The 17,661-nt window shown below is 39.8% G+C and overlaps 2 protein-coding genes across 3 annotated transcripts; both read right to left on the minus strand.

Moving 5' to 3' along the window:
- Window positions 1-1,475: 1,475 nt before the first annotated feature.
- OTOR (otoraplin) lies at window positions 1,476-9,726 on the minus strand. The gene is made up of 4 exons (XM_080587168.1): window positions 6,919-9,726; window positions 6,311-6,450; window positions 5,608-5,718; window positions 1,476-2,467 (listed from the first exon to the last, which is right to left on the minus strand). The coding sequence occupies exons 1-4, from the start codon at window positions 7,040-7,042 to the stop codon at window positions 2,420-2,422; spliced, it is 423 nt and encodes a 140-aa protein (XP_080443294.1). The 5' UTR covers window positions 7,043-9,726; the 3' UTR covers window positions 1,476-2,419.
- A 152-nt stretch (window positions 9,727-9,878) lies between these two features.
- Window positions 9,879-16,730, minus strand: SNRPB2 (small nuclear ribonucleoprotein polypeptide B2). 2 transcript variants are annotated; one of them, XM_080587166.1, is made up of 7 exons: window positions 16,578-16,730; window positions 16,342-16,419; window positions 14,576-14,748; window positions 12,661-12,801; window positions 11,481-11,534; window positions 10,780-10,868; window positions 9,879-10,266 (listed from the first exon to the last, which is right to left on the minus strand). In XM_080587166.1, the coding sequence occupies exons 1-7, from the start codon at window positions 16,678-16,680 to the stop codon at window positions 10,107-10,109; spliced, it is 798 nt and encodes a 265-aa protein (XP_080443292.1). In that variant the 5' UTR covers window positions 16,681-16,730; the 3' UTR covers window positions 9,879-10,106. The 2 variants fall into 2 exon arrangements, with proteins under 2 accessions (XP_080443292.1, XP_080443293.1); XM_080587167.1 differs by having other exon boundaries at window positions 16,599-16,670.
- Window positions 16,731-17,661: the final 931 nt, after the last annotated feature.

Here is a 17,661-nt window from a genome sequence, read left to right on the forward strand (position 1 = left end):
TCAGTACAAAGCTTCTTCAGAGCTAGATGCTTTATGAATACCACACAAAGTGAACCCTTACCTTACTTTGCTCTGAATTAGGTTTTCAAGTAGCAAAGACAGACTTTGATGCCTATTGCAGGCCTACTGAGTTGTTTTTTTTATGCACAGAAGAGATGACCACAGAACAGTGTCTCTAAAGAGAGCCAGGGAAAAGGCAAAAAGAAATAAATAGCCACTGTCCACATTCTGCCACCAAGGCCTCAGACTCGCCATAAATGGGAAAAGAACAACAACAACAAAGAATAATAAGAATAATAATAATAAAAAAAAGCATCGCAGGTTGTTTTTCACTAATAGTCCAAATGTTGTCCTTTGTGCAAGCTCAAAAAGGGAAACGTATGTATACCTACTCCCTGTTGTATGTGTCCTGTACAGTAAGAATTCTCTTCCCTAGTTGTGTTGTTGTCCTGAAGCATCCATAAGCTGGTTGTGGAGTCATCAGGAGCTGAAAACAGTTATGTCTGCAAGCTTTTGTGTACAGGGACATGGGTTAAGGATTATGTGCAATGTCTAGGGTTATAAACACTGGTCTCATCTTGTACCACACAGAGTCCAGTTCTGGCCTGGAGCTCCTGCACTGTAAATGAAGAAGAAGGGATAGTGCCTTTGTGGAGAAACGTATATAAAGCTTTCAACAGCAGTCTCATATACATCCATGCAGAACTGGGTATGTTAACAACTCTAAGGGACTATCTGAGATGACTTGAGGAAAAAACATGTATTTTCCAATAACAATTGCTAAACATCACCTCAGCATTTTTGTTCATGTGCAATTTGATGTTTTGCTTGTTGTTTGCAAACATCTGCTGCTCTGTGTACTCCTCATGTACTCATGGCTTCTAACATACGCCCAGGGTAAGATGCATTAGGCCTATCTAAAACAAATGCATACAAACACCTTGTTTGGAAATCTATGCTGAGTAGGAATGACCCAACTCAAAAATTAATTACGTACAGATTTGTTGGTTTAGAAAGTAACTATGTGCCTCAGCTTGCAGACAACGCTTCTAGAGGTCTTTGAGAAATACAAATACTGCTAATCCTAAAATATTTCTTCACTCAACCTCCCCACAGTCATGAAATTTCACCTAAAAACTCACTTTTTTGAGGTTGAACCGAGCGCATAGGGGCTAAATACCAACACTCCTCTCAACCCAGGCTGTGTTTAACGCTTACAAGTGACACAAGCTCTTGCCCCTCTGGGGGGCACTCAGCCGCAGCGGCTCCTCACACGGCCGCCTTGTCCCCCCGGGTCAGAACACAGAGCCCGGGGCTCCTGTCACCACCGCCTTGTAGCAGGCGGGGCAGGGCACGGGCCCGCCGCCATGTCGGGCGTTACCCCCAGGCGGTGCCCCCCTCCCTCCCCTCAGGCGCCCGGCGTGAGGCGAAATGGCGGCGGGCTCTGGCTGCCGCGCCGCTGGGCGCCAACTGCCGTTACCCTTCTGGAACGTTCTGTGGTGGCAGCGGCGGCCCTGAGGGAAGCCCGGAGGTTATACAGCAAGAAGGGGCACCCAGTCGGATTTACACTGCGGTGCTTCACACAGGGCGTACCCCTCTTCTGTAGCACCGTTAACATGCTTGTTTGTAAAAATTAAACCACGATTTGCTCTGACTTCACCCGGTTCCAGCCGCGAGGCTGTCCGTGACAGCCAGCCTGGCCCTGGCAATAAGACTGGGAGAGACAGACAGGGAGCAGCAGGATGCCTCCTCCTGTTCTCACAGTAAGAACACTGCTTGTGTGTTTAACATTTAGGGAGGCAGCAAGGTTTTCTACCTCACTGCTTAGTGTGGCGAGAAGAAACGTGAGGCATTCAGGGCACTGTGCTCTCTTCAGGTTGCAGGAGGCCCTGGGCCGTCCCAGACTGTCCTGCAGCCCAGAGCCATCGTTCCAGCTTGAGCAGGCTCTCTATTAACACCCTGGACTGGTAACATACTGTTCTAGACACAGTAAAGCCCACCTTTAGTTACTATCAGTTTCTCCAGCCGAGGATAGTGCTTGCAACAAAAAAGATGAACAGATGGCTCAACAACAGAACATATTTTTAATGTTTATTTAATACATAGTATAAGGTTATGTCAGGAAAATGCAGGTCAAGATAGCACATCCCATTTTATATATAGCATATTTATGCCATTCAGACATACAATAATTCAAAGGCTATTAGGTTTATTAACAAGCAAAGAATATGCAGGTAAAAAAGATCTAAAGAATAAGACCTGTATGAGACCATTCCTCCTACCCCAAATAACTCCCTTTAAATCAACTTTTGCATTTGAAACACTACTTATCTTATAAACATCTATTAAAAAATATGTATGTTCAGTGAGGGGGTCCATGTTTCTTTGTCAGCTTTTCTTGTAGCACCCTAGAGATAACCTAGCCATCTTCAGCACTATTCGCAGATTCGCAGAAGAAATCAATGTCCTGAAAAAGAGTTAAAAGGAAAGATCTTTTGATATTATGGAAGGATTAACATTCTTTTATCATCCCCCAAAGGTAGATAAGTAGATGCAAACACTGAATGCACTGTAATATACTTAAAGTATGTTCTCTATAAATTAACTTCACAGAATTCTGGAGAAAGAAGTCTTTTTTTTTCTTTCAACTCCTTTTATGTAGTTGGGATGATTTGTTCCTGCCATAAATCTTTAAAGTGAATTAGGCAATACCATGTTCTTTCTTATTTCAAACGGTTCCTTTATCTTTTTGTTTTGTATTCCCACATCCATACTTGGATTTATTAAGAGTTGTAGGTAACCCCTTATCCTTAACTATTCCTAATCATACATGAAAAGGACACCCTAAACAGACTAAGGCTGTTACACTTCCTCCAGAGAAATCCAACTAAGAAAATAAATGCCTTTTTTTTTTTTGCTTGAAAACTTCCAGCAAGCGATACGTTTTCACAGCATATTGCTTTCATCTAGCTTTCTGCTAGCATTTTACATAGCCATGTAAATCTCATCTTGATTCTGCTGTAGAGAATTATCACCTCATGGTGCTGAAACTGAGCAACATATACATTAGATCAACCTATCACATGTACCTGTCCCCTGGAAGCAGAAGACAGGGAGCTGTTTCAGAGCAGATGCTTACTGGTAATAAAAGTACTTTCATCTTAGCTAGCAAATGGCCAATTTTAAGTGATTGAGGGAAGGCAGGCAATCCAACACCACTTTGTAGTACACAGTCTATTGTATTGAGTCTGTTGTATTCAGTGCAATTCAGAAGTAGCAGCACTGAGAAAAACATCTTCCAAGACTTGTCACTTGAAACAGCCACCAATAGGCATGGATTACCTAACATTGCAAAAAGGATGCTGATGGAAGTTCACAAGCCCAAGAATTTATTAGGAGGGTCTGTAGCTGATGGCATACATTGACTCTAGCTGTGACAAGTTACTGTTTTGGGGAAAAAGACAGATACATGAGGACCCCCGTGCTAATGTCCTCTTTTGTGCTCCTCCCCACTGCAGCAGGTCCCCCTTCAATCTCCTGGCTTACTCAGTGCTGTTACCAGGCAGGTGCATGCTGATTGATCATTAAGCTTTGGCCATCATCAGGTGCCCCAGTGTAAACGAAACAATACAGTAAAGGAGTAGGAAAATAGTGGCTGGAGAAGGTGGTTCTCATACCACTGGAAACCATTTCCTGAGAGAACCCATGGTAGCAACAGCTCTGAGCTTCACAGGTCCAAGACCAGGAAAGCAAGGGAAAATATTGCCAACAGCTTAACGTTGAATTATTGCCAATAGCTCTGTAACTGAAGGGTTACAGAGCTGCAAGCACAAGACTGGCTAGTGACTTGCAAATGGCAGGCTGGTGGCATTACAGGCATATAAGAGCTGTGCAACACTAGCTCTTGTATAAAACAGTAACTTTTAAAGGATACTTCTGGAGCAAGTAGTGTTGCCCATACAGATCGGTCAAGGTGTGCCGTAGAAAGTTTTAAATGTAATTTTGCAGTCAGACCCTTTAAGGTCATGTTTGCAACATACAACTGAGAACAGAGGAAGAAGGAAAAGAACTGCTACAAGTTTTTGTCACAAAATTCCTGCACAGCAAGAACATGAAATAAGGATGAAATGACTGTGAAGCTCAGTGTCCTTAGTTCTGCAGGAGGGTTGGATGCAGAACTTCTACTTGCCAATTAAAGTTCTGCATTGCAGCCTGGCAATGTCCCATTCTGGACCCTCAGCCAGCCTGCAAGCTAAGACATCACTTTAACCTGCCTCTGCTTCCAATTCAGCTTGCCATTCAGCAGACTGGCTGTCATATTGTTGAGTAAAGAGCTTAGAAACATATTTTAGTCATTCTTTCATGTTCTGTGACTAATTGCTACAATGCTTCTGGGCCAAATTCAGAATATTCTAATATAGTGTCAAGAAAAGCAATCACTTATTTCAAGATTTGCATTTGCTCATATAAAAGTTGTCTGACATTAATAATGTAAATCCTAGCAACTATTAACGTGAAACTAAGTTCTTCATTTCACTTATTTCCTGTGTTAATGAAACCCACCTAATAATCCACAGCTAGGATTAAAGACTCCATACACGATTTCAAGACTGATGCACTAATCATTGTATTTTGCTGTACACTTCAAAATAGAATGTAACTAAGTATTCAATATTAATGAAGGTAGTTATTGGAAACTTACCATTCAATTTGTTTTAAGCACATATGTAGGTTACCAGTAATGTTACTTATAAGTCAGACCACAGCAGCCTTTGAGAAAGGACCCTCCTCTTCCACTCTGCTGTGGAATGTGTTTCAGATCTTCAGTAAAATTGAGAATTGTCTGCTATATGACATACTACTGTACACAGTCAGGGAGAACCATTCTTTCAGAAGAGCAGCCTACTTAAACACATGTTTCCAATGGCTTTGCAATTCAACTTTTTGTTACATGTACTAATAACTTCTGCTATCAGACAGCAAGCATACTCTTCTCATACCATACTCTGAACACAAAGTTTTAATTCTTTAAGTTGCATCCAACATTTTAACCCAAGTGACACTGCTACTATAAAAACAAGAACTAAAAAATACATCTTTCTGAATGAAGAATGGAAAAGCGAGTTTTCACATACGGTTGGTTACCAGGGACCTCCTCTCACTGAAGTGGGAGATGTTCAGGAAGGTAAAATTAAAGTTTTCTACGAAAATGGCAATCAATGTGCACAATTAATAGAAAGTGGGCTTGTACACGTTAGTAAAATATGCAGCACAATGTCCAGATTCCAAAAAAGAAGAACATTTGCAACACATTGCAAGAAGCTTGGGTAACAGGCTGATGTGGCCTTGAAGCAGTACCATTCAAATCAATAGGAACTCTAATAGGATCAAGGCCTCAATGCAGCATTTGTGATGTCTACAATATCAGAGCTTATGTTAGGATTTTATTGAGGCTATTTGCCTGTATAAAGGCCCAAAGATCGCATCCCTAAGCATCTGTGACGCGCTACAATCAACTGCCACAATTATGATTTGTTTTTACAGCAAATTAGCATTACACAGCCAAGTATAATTATGCAGCCAGCTGGGCTTTTGCAAATTCCTTACCGTTGTAGGAACTGTCTTATTTGCTTCTTGATAGACATGTTGTTCTGAGACTAAACTGCTAGGGAAATAACCAACTGTCCCCATATGGTCTTCATACTGTTCTCCATAAACCTTCAAGCAAGGAGATGCATAATTAGGTACCTTACAACCGTCCTCATCTGGTTTAAGCTAGTTCATAATTTAGTCAGAAGCAGTTACTAACAGTGCTTTTTACTCTGGTTTTGGATATCTTAGTTCTCCAATTAACCAGCACATGAAATGAACAATTAACTTCCAATGTAAGCATGCATTTTTGGAGTAAAGTAATATCACCTATAAGTTATCTGTATTTTTTTTTTTATATATAATATACAAATACAGCTGATATTTATCTTTTCTTCCCTTAAATTTAAGAGTTGTATGAGCAGCTGTGATAGAAGTTTTTCTCCTCAACAGTTTCAGCAAGCACCCACAGAAAGGAACTGTTGAGACACTCCATTAAGGTTCAATGCCTAATTACTGTATAGTTATTGAAGATATTACATTATCAAAAAAAAAGAGCCCTCAAGACTCCTCAATCAATTTCTTAAGTTTGAACACCCACTTTGAAAACTAAGTTGTTACTTCAAAACCCACACTAGCTCAACATTAGCATCCATTTATTGACAAAAGTACACATTAATCTACTTCTGGTTTGCTCATAGACACAAGAATCTCATCTTACACTTCCAGCCCAGAATTCTCCAGATTCTTTTTCCTTCACTAGTTTTGAGTAAACATAAATCAACTGCCCTTTTTTAATATTAATGAATCTGCAGTCTGGAGCATTATAATCCTCTTCTGCTCTGACAAGGGAAATGGTGTCTAGAAAAAAAAAAAGATCAAGAATGAGCTGGATGAATTTAAGGACATACTTTTACAAAGAGAAATATAAATATATGATGCCTGTGGATGCACACATGTAAAACTACTTCTACAGACGCAAGTAGGTTACTCTGAAATTGTCTGCCAAGAATTTGTCCTGCTTATCTTTCCATCTCCAGTAAGCAAAGTAACAGCTTAAGAATGTGTATTTCATCAGAATGGGAATCACAGTCCTCCTCTTAACACTTACCTTTCCATCAAGTGAAAAAGGTCCCTCACGAAATTTTTTTTGCAGTAAAATGGGATGTGATGTTCTCTATCAATCCTCCCACGTTGCTTTAAATTGACAAACCAATTTAGAAATGAGCTAAACAAGCAGAGCAGTTTTCTGTCCAACTCCATCCAAGCTCCACAGTTGCTTTTCAGAATATATTCTCTTCTAATTTCAATTAAAGCAGGATTACTTACAGACACAGTCGTCATCAGCACACAGCTTCTTGCTGGCAAGTTTATCCATAAAAATTCCAGTTACAAGGGGATACATTAATCTGAGACACAGAAGTAAGATAACCAAATAAACACGTTGTGTCATTTTTTTCTTTGCTGCAGCACCTCCCAAATGTGGACTGGGTCAAGCAATCCATATCTTTTATGGAAGAACGAAACATCTGGACAAACATCCCTGGCCAATGGGAAGGGATCAAGGGGACATTCCACTGCTACAGGAGGAGCTGCAGGCAGGAGGAAAGCCTCAGGTTCCACTTACAAAACAGAATCCCTTCCCAAACCCATTCTGGGTTAGCATTTCAATGAGCAACTGTATTACTTAAACATTCTTAAGCCTTCCTGTAGTCATTCATAAGCTTAATCTTACCTCAAGCAAAAATTGTCTGAGAATGAAAAATTAAGTCAGACTGCGATAAGCAGGAAAGGAAATCACATCCTTTCAAATTCTTGAGTCCTTTATTCTCATGAACACTCGCTGACAAACCGTCTTCCCTGGACCATAAACTCACCACAACAGAAATTTCCTTGTTACAGCCTACAGACAGGCCCTACGAGGACCCTAAAACGTAGGTGCAAATATAACCCAGTAATTAGGCTTAGCAAGTCAGCCATTTAAATTGGTGGTCTAAAATTCAAGCATTGCATACTTGTATAGGCAAGATTTATTTTCCATGGGAAGATGCAGAAAAAGAGCAAACTACGCAGGTTGTGCCAGGATAGTGGCCATCTCACTTCTATTTAAACAGCTGATCTCAGTTGAGATTGCAGATGCAAGACACTAATACCGTGCCCACAAGCTGACTTAAAAGGTGCTTGTTATGTCTTAGAGGACATCCAGAATTGATCTAACTTACCAAAATTCCATCATAACATATATGTAAGGAGAAAGAAAGGAGTATTATAATTAAAACAGACGCGCGCACACAAAGAAAAAACTGAGTTACTAGGCTGTAAGCTGCTCGCATCACAGCTGTCATGCTACAAAAAGCTAGTTTGGATCGGTCCTTAGAAGTGACCAAAAGCAAGTGTGTGAATTCCCCAAATGGTACTCCAGTCCATCAGTGCTCTGTGATTCACAAGAAGGCCTAAAGAGCTACCAGCTGTACCGTCTTTCAGACAACTGTCATCGAATAAACCCATTATCTTTTAAAGAATGAACATCTTGCTATTTCTAACATCACCCTTATATTACAGCTGACTTAACAACATTGTCCTCTAACCTGCCAGCCCATTACTCCTTCCTCCAACCTCCCATACTTTTTTTTTTATTTGCAGACAGCTCCACACAAACCCTTCTAAGTGAATCAAGGTAGTGTGTGGCAGTATCCAATGGAGTCTCACATAAATGAAGTAGTGGAAGGCAAGAACAGCATCATTAATACCTACAAAATTGCAATCGAAGAGGAAAAAACCCAAGGTTAATGACAGAACATAATCCCTTTTACTCTTTACAGGTACACAAAAAAGTTTCCCTTGCAAGTGCTCTAAATTCGTGAATTCACTAAAAAATGAAAAATGCATATACGGAAATATGACATTAATCAGGACCGCTGGAAGAGGTATCATCCTTCACTGTCATCTGAAAAAAAGATCAATTTGTTTTGCAGATCTCGTGCAAAAAAAAACAGCACTTTGTCCACAGAACAGTCTTAAGTCAAATCTCAATCTTCTCAGAATAACAGAAAAACAGTATTCTGCAGCTAAAACTAAGCCCACACAACACAGGTAGGGACCACATCAAGCCATGGTAACAGGGGAAAAGCTACAGCCACCAGCATACTCCCTCCTTTTCCAGTTGACCCACTTACTCTGGAAACAAAAAAAGCCTCAATGCTTGCAATGTAGCTGCTATGCTAATTTGAACATTCTTCCTTGTAGTTTCTGGTCTTAACATCAGGTACTCTTAACACTTTCCTGAACCACTTGTGAAGGAAATCGTGCTAATTCTGTCCCATTACATTTTTGAAAGGGTAGTTAGAGGGTATTTAGAGGCCTCGCAGAGAAAGAATTTAAGAATTGAGGAATGGTGCAACATGACGAGCACAAACACATTACCTTTTCCTCTCAAACACGGATCTCCAAAGGTCTGATAGAAATGCTTCTAGACATCACCATGCAAAACTCACTGTTCCACCAGAAATATGATAATACTTTAAGTAAATTTCATTATTCTCTTAGCCTAAAATATCTTTCTAGGTCCTCCTTCACCTCAACAAAGCACTCCAGCTCTTGAAGCAATTTTTTTTCCATGCAAATACTTATAATAGCTATAACTCCCAATACTGCATCTGATTAATTCTCTGCATGTAGTGTATTTCATGTCCAACAAGCCCCTTAACTGTTTTAAACAAATGGAAAAGACCTCAGCAAACCACACACATTAGGACATGCATTTTGAAAAACCCATCTGTCAGACTGTCAGACACATCAGCAATGTCTTTGTAAAGAGTAAGAAAGCTCTTCCTAAACCATTTATTAAAACTGCTGGTAAATAATGGAGGATTGGAAAATAAGCTTTTATGGGCCCTCTGTACACTTGCTTCTATTACCAGCCATCGCTGCAGAGACAAAACCAAAGAAGTTGAACAATGCTATCAAATTCTAATCAATGTCTACCAGTACCTGGAAAAAAAAAAAAGACTCCAATGATCTGTTGCTTTTCAGTGAGAGTAATTTTGTCTTAAGACAAAGATAATGCCTTAATGCCTTGCCTTAAGACTTAAGATAATGGTACTGAGAACTGAGTGTTGCATTCTGAATATGCTGACATTTAGTATTCCTGCTCATGCTTTTTGCTCTGAAGAGATGGCTATTTTTCCAACATTCACTTTTGAAAAACGAACGCCACCTTAAAAGTAGTTAAGCCAATATAATTGGCCCTGCAAGCCTAACAGATTCAAGGAAAGACAAATTCAAGGAAAAACAGTGTGAAAACAGCATGAACTGTATTTATTTTATAAAAAACGGTATTTTAGCACAAAAGTTTACTATTCAACAGATCCACGGAAGTCCTGCAACTGGCCCAACAGCTGTGGCCATTTTACACAACAGTCTTATCTTTTCTGTAGAGAACAGCAAACATGCTAGCTGATCAAAGTATCATCATGATCAAAAAATCAATCCGAAGAAGTCCTTTAAAGAGTGTCTGGTTATTTCTTAGCATAAGTGATTTTCATGGCATGAGACGGAGTGATTTTGAATCCTTGGAGAGCGTCTCGAGCAGCTCCTGCTTGACATTCATTTTCAAACTCCACAAATGCAATGTCATGGCGCCCAGGCACTAAACGTACTTCTTTAAATCCAGGAAACCTTTAAAAGAAATTGAAAGAGTCAGATATTATTTCCTGGTTTGATAATTTATCTCTCTTCAGTAGCCTTAGGCCTTACCATATACATCTACTAGTATAACAATTACTACTAATAAAAGATTCAACTGAAGAATTTTTGTATGTCCAGTCCTCAGAACTATGCCTCACCTAAGGATCGTTCTGTGGAAGTAATTCAATCAGTCTTGCACACATGCAGAAGCAACTAAAGTTAGTTTTGAAACTGTTGCTGATATTGTAAAGTCTTTCATATTGGTCACTAACTCAAATCCAGTGCAGACTGATAGTAGATAACTTACACAATCAAAAGCAACTCAAAAGAAAAAAGAAAATTGCACCTGCTTTCTGCACCAAGACATCAGACCTGACATCTGTAATCTTGGCAGTAACACAGAAAACTGAAATTCTTTCAAAACCTCTTATTTCTAAAAATCAACTTGTCAACTTAGAAAGCATAAAGATAACTGAAGGACTCAAAGGAGAACTCAAAACTTACTGATTGAATAACATGGACAGCATCATCTCATTTGTTTCCTCGGGCAGGTTATTAAGGAAAAGGATATAGTTCGGTGGGTTATCAGGCACCTGCAACAACAGAAGAACAATGCTCAGCAGATTATCCACAGCTGTCCGCTCCTCTGCAATCTATTTGCATTATTATTTGAACTAAGACTCACACATCCTCAGTTTTTACTCAGAATACTGCTAGTTGGGCTTTAGGATACCTTCACGCAACATGCAGACAAATCTGTTTGTTTTTTCAAACTGTCTATCTCACAGTGATAAAAATTTAGAGAGTCTCTCGTTTCCACAAAAAAATCACATTAATATATATTCTTAGACATCTTATTTAAACTTCATAGCTCAACAGTTGATGCTGCAGTACTCCACCATAGCAGGTGCCTTACAACTACCCGTAGTGCCATTTTTGATTATTCAGACCATCCAAGATACCTGCGGGGGAGGTGATGAACCTGGGCCCTCCACAGCTCCCTCACTGGTAGAGCAGTTGGAGGCCACAACAAACACTCTGTTCATCTACAGACAACTTAACTACTGAGTTTCTTTGAGCAACTGAAAAACCACACAAAACATTGGTTTTACTATAGCGTTCTACTAAAATATATTGATAAGAAACCCCGTTAGTTTTTAAGCTTCAGAATCTTTAACAGATTTGGTCACAAAAACAAGCATTACCTGCTGATTCTGTGGTGAAGTCCCAGGGGCACTGGCTGAATTTTGTGTTGCTCCCTAGCAAGTAAGTACAAAATAGTTTTTAAAAGATATTTGGTTAGAAATATATAAACACACATCACCACGTTCCTATACAACTCAAGCAGTATGTTAAGGCTGGTGTGTTTTGTTTTATGTTTTGATTTATTAAACCGTAATCCGAGGAACGTTTGTTGTTTATGAAATACCTGCTGTAGGGAAACAAAAACACATGCATTTCACTGAACCCCAAAACCGGACAATGAAAAAAAAACCATCTAACTAATGGCGATGTCAGCAGAATCACTACTTCTCCACATCATAAAATTCAGTTTTATAAGACAAGAAGTCGTTCTGAAAATGAAGGCCTACACAGGATACATTTACTAGGAAGAAGACAGATGTTCCACTGAGGACACCAGTTTAAAAAGGATACCTTAAAGCTACTACCATTATCAATAGAAGCACTTAATTCTTCCTAAGAGATTTGTATATAACCATTGATTTTGAATAAATTGTGAGAAAACTGAATATTCTACTTGGAAAGAGTTGTTTTCTATGATCGCTCTGATCTCTCCTTAATTGTGTCTTAGCAGGAACACTAGTGAGGTAACACAATATTCAAACCCTGCGCCTCGGTGTTTTCTACTAAACTTGAGGACATACGTGACTAAACATTATTAGTTTATGCCAGGACCACCCTTAGTGGAGATATATTCCAAGCCAACTCCTTCCCATCTAATTGTAAATGGGTAATCTTTTTCCCTTTTAACTATTTGCCATTCTACAGTGTCTGTAGTGCAAATAAGCATTTAAACATTGAAGGGAAAAGCTGGTTGAGCATTTGAAGCTAACATTAAAGCCATCTCTCTCGTTAGTTGTTTTTAAAAATAAAAAATACGTTAGTTTCTACTTCAGTTTACTGTACTTTTGCCCTATATCTTTTTCATCTGAGAACAGGAATGAGAAAAAAAAATTATAAAAAAGCAGTAAGGACTATGTAATCACTCTCTCTCCTGTGGCTTCTAGTGAGTGATAGAGAGCAGTAGGTATCAACAGACGATTCAAAGAACTGGGAAATACTAAAAGACAATAATTAGCCTTCTGAAGAAAAACCTAAATAGCTTGCCCCCCCCTCTCATTTTTTAAAACAAAAACAGCCTACCTGGATAACCTTTTTATTTGCTGCATTTGCTGACTGCTCCAGAGATTTGGCCTTCTTCTTTTCCTTCCTTTTTTCCTTATCAGCAAAAGTACCACGCATTTTAGAGATGATATCAGAGTCTGTTTTTGCATACTGAATACGCTTTTTAAAAGAAAAAAATATATTTTGTTGTTTATTATACTGAAAATCTTGTAGCAACTTTGTTGACTGTGTTCTACTTGCACTACTGACACGGTATTTTTGTAGAAACTCGTATTAAAAATACTGTTGTAAGTTGTAGGTATGCTTACAGAGTACGTAATCCTCATAATTAATTCTGATCACACCTAAAGAACTTTTTTAAGAACTCAGATGGACCACGCATAAGAAGAAATTACTAATTTTACCTCACTCATTGGAATCGGAACTCTAATCAGCTAATAGCACCTTTTTAATGTCTATCAAGGTAACAGCTGTACAAAGCTATATAACGTCAGTTAACAAAACTGCCACCAGATGCTATTTAAAAAAGAGTGGTTTAAAACATTTGGGGGCAGGAAGGGGGGTGTTAGGCATTAAGACTCGACAGTAGTTTCTCAGATCTCTGCAGAAAAAATGAGTTCAGCAAAACTAAGACAAAAAAGAGAAGTATTTGCCTTAATTCAACCTGAATTGCATGAATTGTGTCAGCACCACAACAAAGGCATTCCGACAGGGGAATCCCAACGCCCAAATTCAGGGAGGTAAATGGATTCAGTTAGAAATTTACAGCTGGCGTAACATTATATATGTAAATGTGTACACACACGTGTGCACACATTTACAATCTTATCACTTACTGGAGACTACCTCAATACAGAATTACACAAGCCAAAGATTTTTTTATGCTTTTGTATGTTGCTAGATGTAGTATGCGTGCTGCAGTCAGTATTTAAAGAGGAAAGTATGCCTAAAAAACTAATAAATAAATTGAGGCTTCATAAGCTATTTCCTGTTAAGTTTTACAGAGCACAAAGCTCTTCAACGGCAAACGACAGAACTAAGCTTGCACAATTCCTCGTTAAGGATTTTGTTAGATAATCTGAAAGTGTTAATGAAACAAGCTTGCGGCTCAGCAACACAACAGTCTGTGCAATCCTTAACACTCAAAGCCATGACCTGAAAGCCAGTATTAATACATCCATCTATCACTGAAGTCAAGTGGGCCATTTGAATGTATCATGCCTCAAATACAGTTGCAGAATCAGGAGATGCGTAGTCATCCAAGCAGGCAACAACAAAAACGTGTCAACTGTTGTGCCATTCTGCCTGTAATCAAGTACATTATTAAATCAGCTTTTCTTGAGCAGTAGTGCATTTGCATCATTGAAGCGGTACCGAAATTCGGTCATTTGACTTGCTAATTTGATGTATGCACAAGCAAAACTATTCAACAATTTCAAAAAAAAGATATTACTGACCACACCTGCCAATTTCTGGAAAGTAAAACTGTAGAGATCTTCACCCTACCCCGTTGCCTCAAAATGGAAGCATCATAGTCTAACTATGAACAACTAAAGTAAGCAATAATTATTGTATCAACAGAAAGCACCTAACTTCAGGAACATTACTACAGGAATTTTATCTGTTCAACAGAAGACATGATGTGTAAGCTGGAAGCATTTCAGATCTTGAAAACTTCAACCTAACATAGAAAAACATAAAGCCATCATTTAAGACATCTAAATGCTAAGTTCAGCCTCACTGTACTTTAACTACTGTCTCTCCAGTCTGTCCTCAAGCTTGCATAAATATATCTGTTAATCGAGAGAGGACATCACTGAATAATGGCATAATTAAATGCAACAGCTAATTCTTAAGGTGCAAATACCCAAACATTGCATCATACCACAATACATTTTCTTTATATAAAAAAAAAAAAAACAAAATAACTTACCATTGGTTTCCCATAAAATGGAAAGCCTTGTAGTTGTCTCAGAGCATTGGTAGATGATCCAAGTTCTTTAAATATAACAAAAGCCTGTCCTCTCATCTTCATAGTCTTCAAAGCCACAATGTCAACCACATGACCAAACTGTGAGAATAATGCATACAAGGACCTCTTCAGCTCTGTTGACATGTTAAAAAAAATATAATCAGTTACATATAAATGTCTGCTTCTAGAGAGTTTGCTGTCCTTTAGGGTCATTTCTGCCACCTTGATCTCACAGTAATAAGTTATATGAGCTTAGCCAGAACTGCTGCACAAGTGCAAGTTGATTTGCCCGGTTTCTACAAGTTGGCATATAATGCTTGGTTTCACATCACAAGCATTCAGCTAGCAAAGAAACTGCACCTCCATGCATTTTAACTTCCTTAGAAAGTAAAAATTACAGGAGGGTACAAATGCACATTCTTGTGTATACATATATATACACACATATATATACACAAACACACTCGAGTATGATATATTACAGCCATCAAAGACCAATTAGCGAATCAATACTGTCACATGGAACAGTAAAGAGGTATGACTTAAGAATACTGCAAAGAGCTAATCAAAGGCTAGATAAATTTGGACTCTTAGTTTCTAACTGTTTAATCAATTCTTTTAAGCGCATCAAATATTTTTCATATTCTATATATGAATACATTTTTGTACGATCACACTGTAACTTGCAGTTGCCACGGATTTATTTTTACTATTTAAAGTCACGTGACACGTCAAACTAAACTTTAATCTTCTCCAATTAAGCTAAATATATCCTCTGTATTGCATAATTATTCTAACTGACAAGTCTTACACTTGAAATATTTCAGCTACATAAGAGCACTGCCTCTTGGTTATTGCTGTTGAGACCTGATAATGCCAGCCCAATATCACTTTTTCTAGCTGCTCTTGACCATCCACAGCTCTATCTACATAAAAAAAATCAAAATCAACAGGAAGCCAATTAAAGCAACTTATGAAGTATGATACCTTCCAAAAGCAACAGATTCATAGTAAAATACAAGAATGCAGCTTGCTTTATCAGCATTTTTTGTTTTCTTATCAAAATTTTTATCTTTAAATAACTTTAAAAATGTACTTAAAAATGGGATTTGCAGGCTTTATTGGTAATTTGAAATACTGTATTTAAAAATTCTAACCAAACAATTTAATAATGGACACTTACTAGGCTATAGGGCACTTAAAACGCTACAAATAAATCCCTAACATTTACTTTATTCAACAGAACCATCTTGACACATCACTTTATTAGCAAAGCTGTTTCCACTTCCAGACCATTCTCTGCAGCACCCAGAAAAAGCATTTGAGCAGTGCATGATCCAGCCGCTCAATCCAAACAACTACAATTAAATTACCTTTGTCGCTTGAGATTATGAGCTAAGCACGAGTATTAAGAAACGGATGGTTCTATACAATGAATATAGAGCTAGACAAAAGCATGAGATTTTTCATTTGTTTTTTAAAGCACACTGAGGAGCGGAGATTCCTCCACAGGAAGCTGGAGCAGCTGTGAGGCAGTGTCTGCAACGCACGGATGCGCAACAGGTTAGTTGTGGCGCCGATGCTGACAGGCGAGGCCCACCAGAAGCACGTCAGGACGCCCATCAGGGTCCGGGGGGCTCAGCCCCACCGCCGCAGGCAGCCCCTGGCCGCCCGGCCTGACCTTTACCACGCGCCTTCCCACCGCGGCGCTCCCCGAGCAGCGGTACCTTCCTTCTTGATCTTATCGTTTATGTTGTTGATGTAAATGGTGTGGTTCGGCCTGATGTCCATCCTCCGCAACGCGCCTACAACAGAGCGCACGCACAGCCGTTACCGGCCGCAGCCCTTACAGCCGTTACCAGCCGGCCCCGCCCCGCCGCCCCCCGCCGCCTCCACCGCCTCCACCGCGAGGGCGCCGCGCAAGCCCCACAGGGCGGCCCCGTCCCCCTAGCGCGGTACGCACCGGTCGCCCCCGGCCCCTCACCGCCTCGCTCCGAAATGGCCGCCGCCGCCGCGCGCAGGCGGGGCAGCCGCTCCCGGAGCCATCGATGCGCCGAGCGGCCCATGCGCGGGGCGGGGAGAGGCGGCCGCCGGCCCGTCAGGCGGGTGGCGGGGCGCCGCCGCCATCTTGGCGCCCGTCAGAGCCGGCGGTGGCGGGGGAGCGGAGCTCCGTGGGCTGCTTCAGCGTCGGGGTGAAGCTGACAGAAATTGGGGCTTCCTCAGTCAGCTTCTCCCTTTATTGTGCTCTAATTGAGTAATAAACAAACCTAACTGTGATTTTCGTGTCTTCTCACTTAGGTGATGGGGCAGCTGTGGAGAACGAAGAGAAACAACACCTAAAACCACCTCTTAACAAGCATCCATTAACTAACAGTTGTTTTTAGATTGCCTTTTCAATGTCCAAACTATCAGAACGTTTCATTTCTTGAAAATACTTTTAAAATCCCTGCGGTAGTGGAACCTGGGGATAAATAAACAGAGAACAGATTGAGGTTGCAGCCTTTGAATGTTTGGAATAATTTTGCAGGCTGCATACCTTCATTTCTATGAATGAACAACGATGCAGTCTATTCCAGAAACAACTTCAAGTCGTGAAAGTTTAACCTGGTTGCATATCAAAAAGTTACCGGGGAAAGTTAGAATCCATAAGAGACTTTGGGTTCAAATTAAACTATATTTGGACAGGTCCACATTGGCACTCATTTCTTTGTAAAAAGACAGGGCTATTAGGGAGCTGTTGTTTCAGTTGCTTGTCAGGAAAAGTGAACGCATTAGTTCCAGATTCTAGAGTTTTCCTGATTACAAAGAAAATCTGTTATTGAGGAAGCTTATAGAGAACAACGTGGATTAAAGTGAGTTAATAGCAAGAAAGAAGAAAAAAAAGAAAAAAAAACAACAGCACTTGATTGAGAGGTTTACTGGTGGAAGAGAACAGCATTATCTTTAGTTGCATTGCATGGTATGGGAAATGGTGCCAATAGAAAGCTGTGTGCAATATATACACATCACAAATTAAAATGATGATAGCAGTTCAAAGCACGCTTTAT

The sequence above is a fragment of the Anser brachyrhynchus genome, assembly GCF_964034855.1.
Source record: "Anser brachyrhynchus genome assembly, chromosome: 3".
NCBI classification, from domain to species: domain Eukaryota; kingdom Metazoa; phylum Chordata; class Aves; order Anseriformes; family Anatidae; genus Anser; species Anser brachyrhynchus.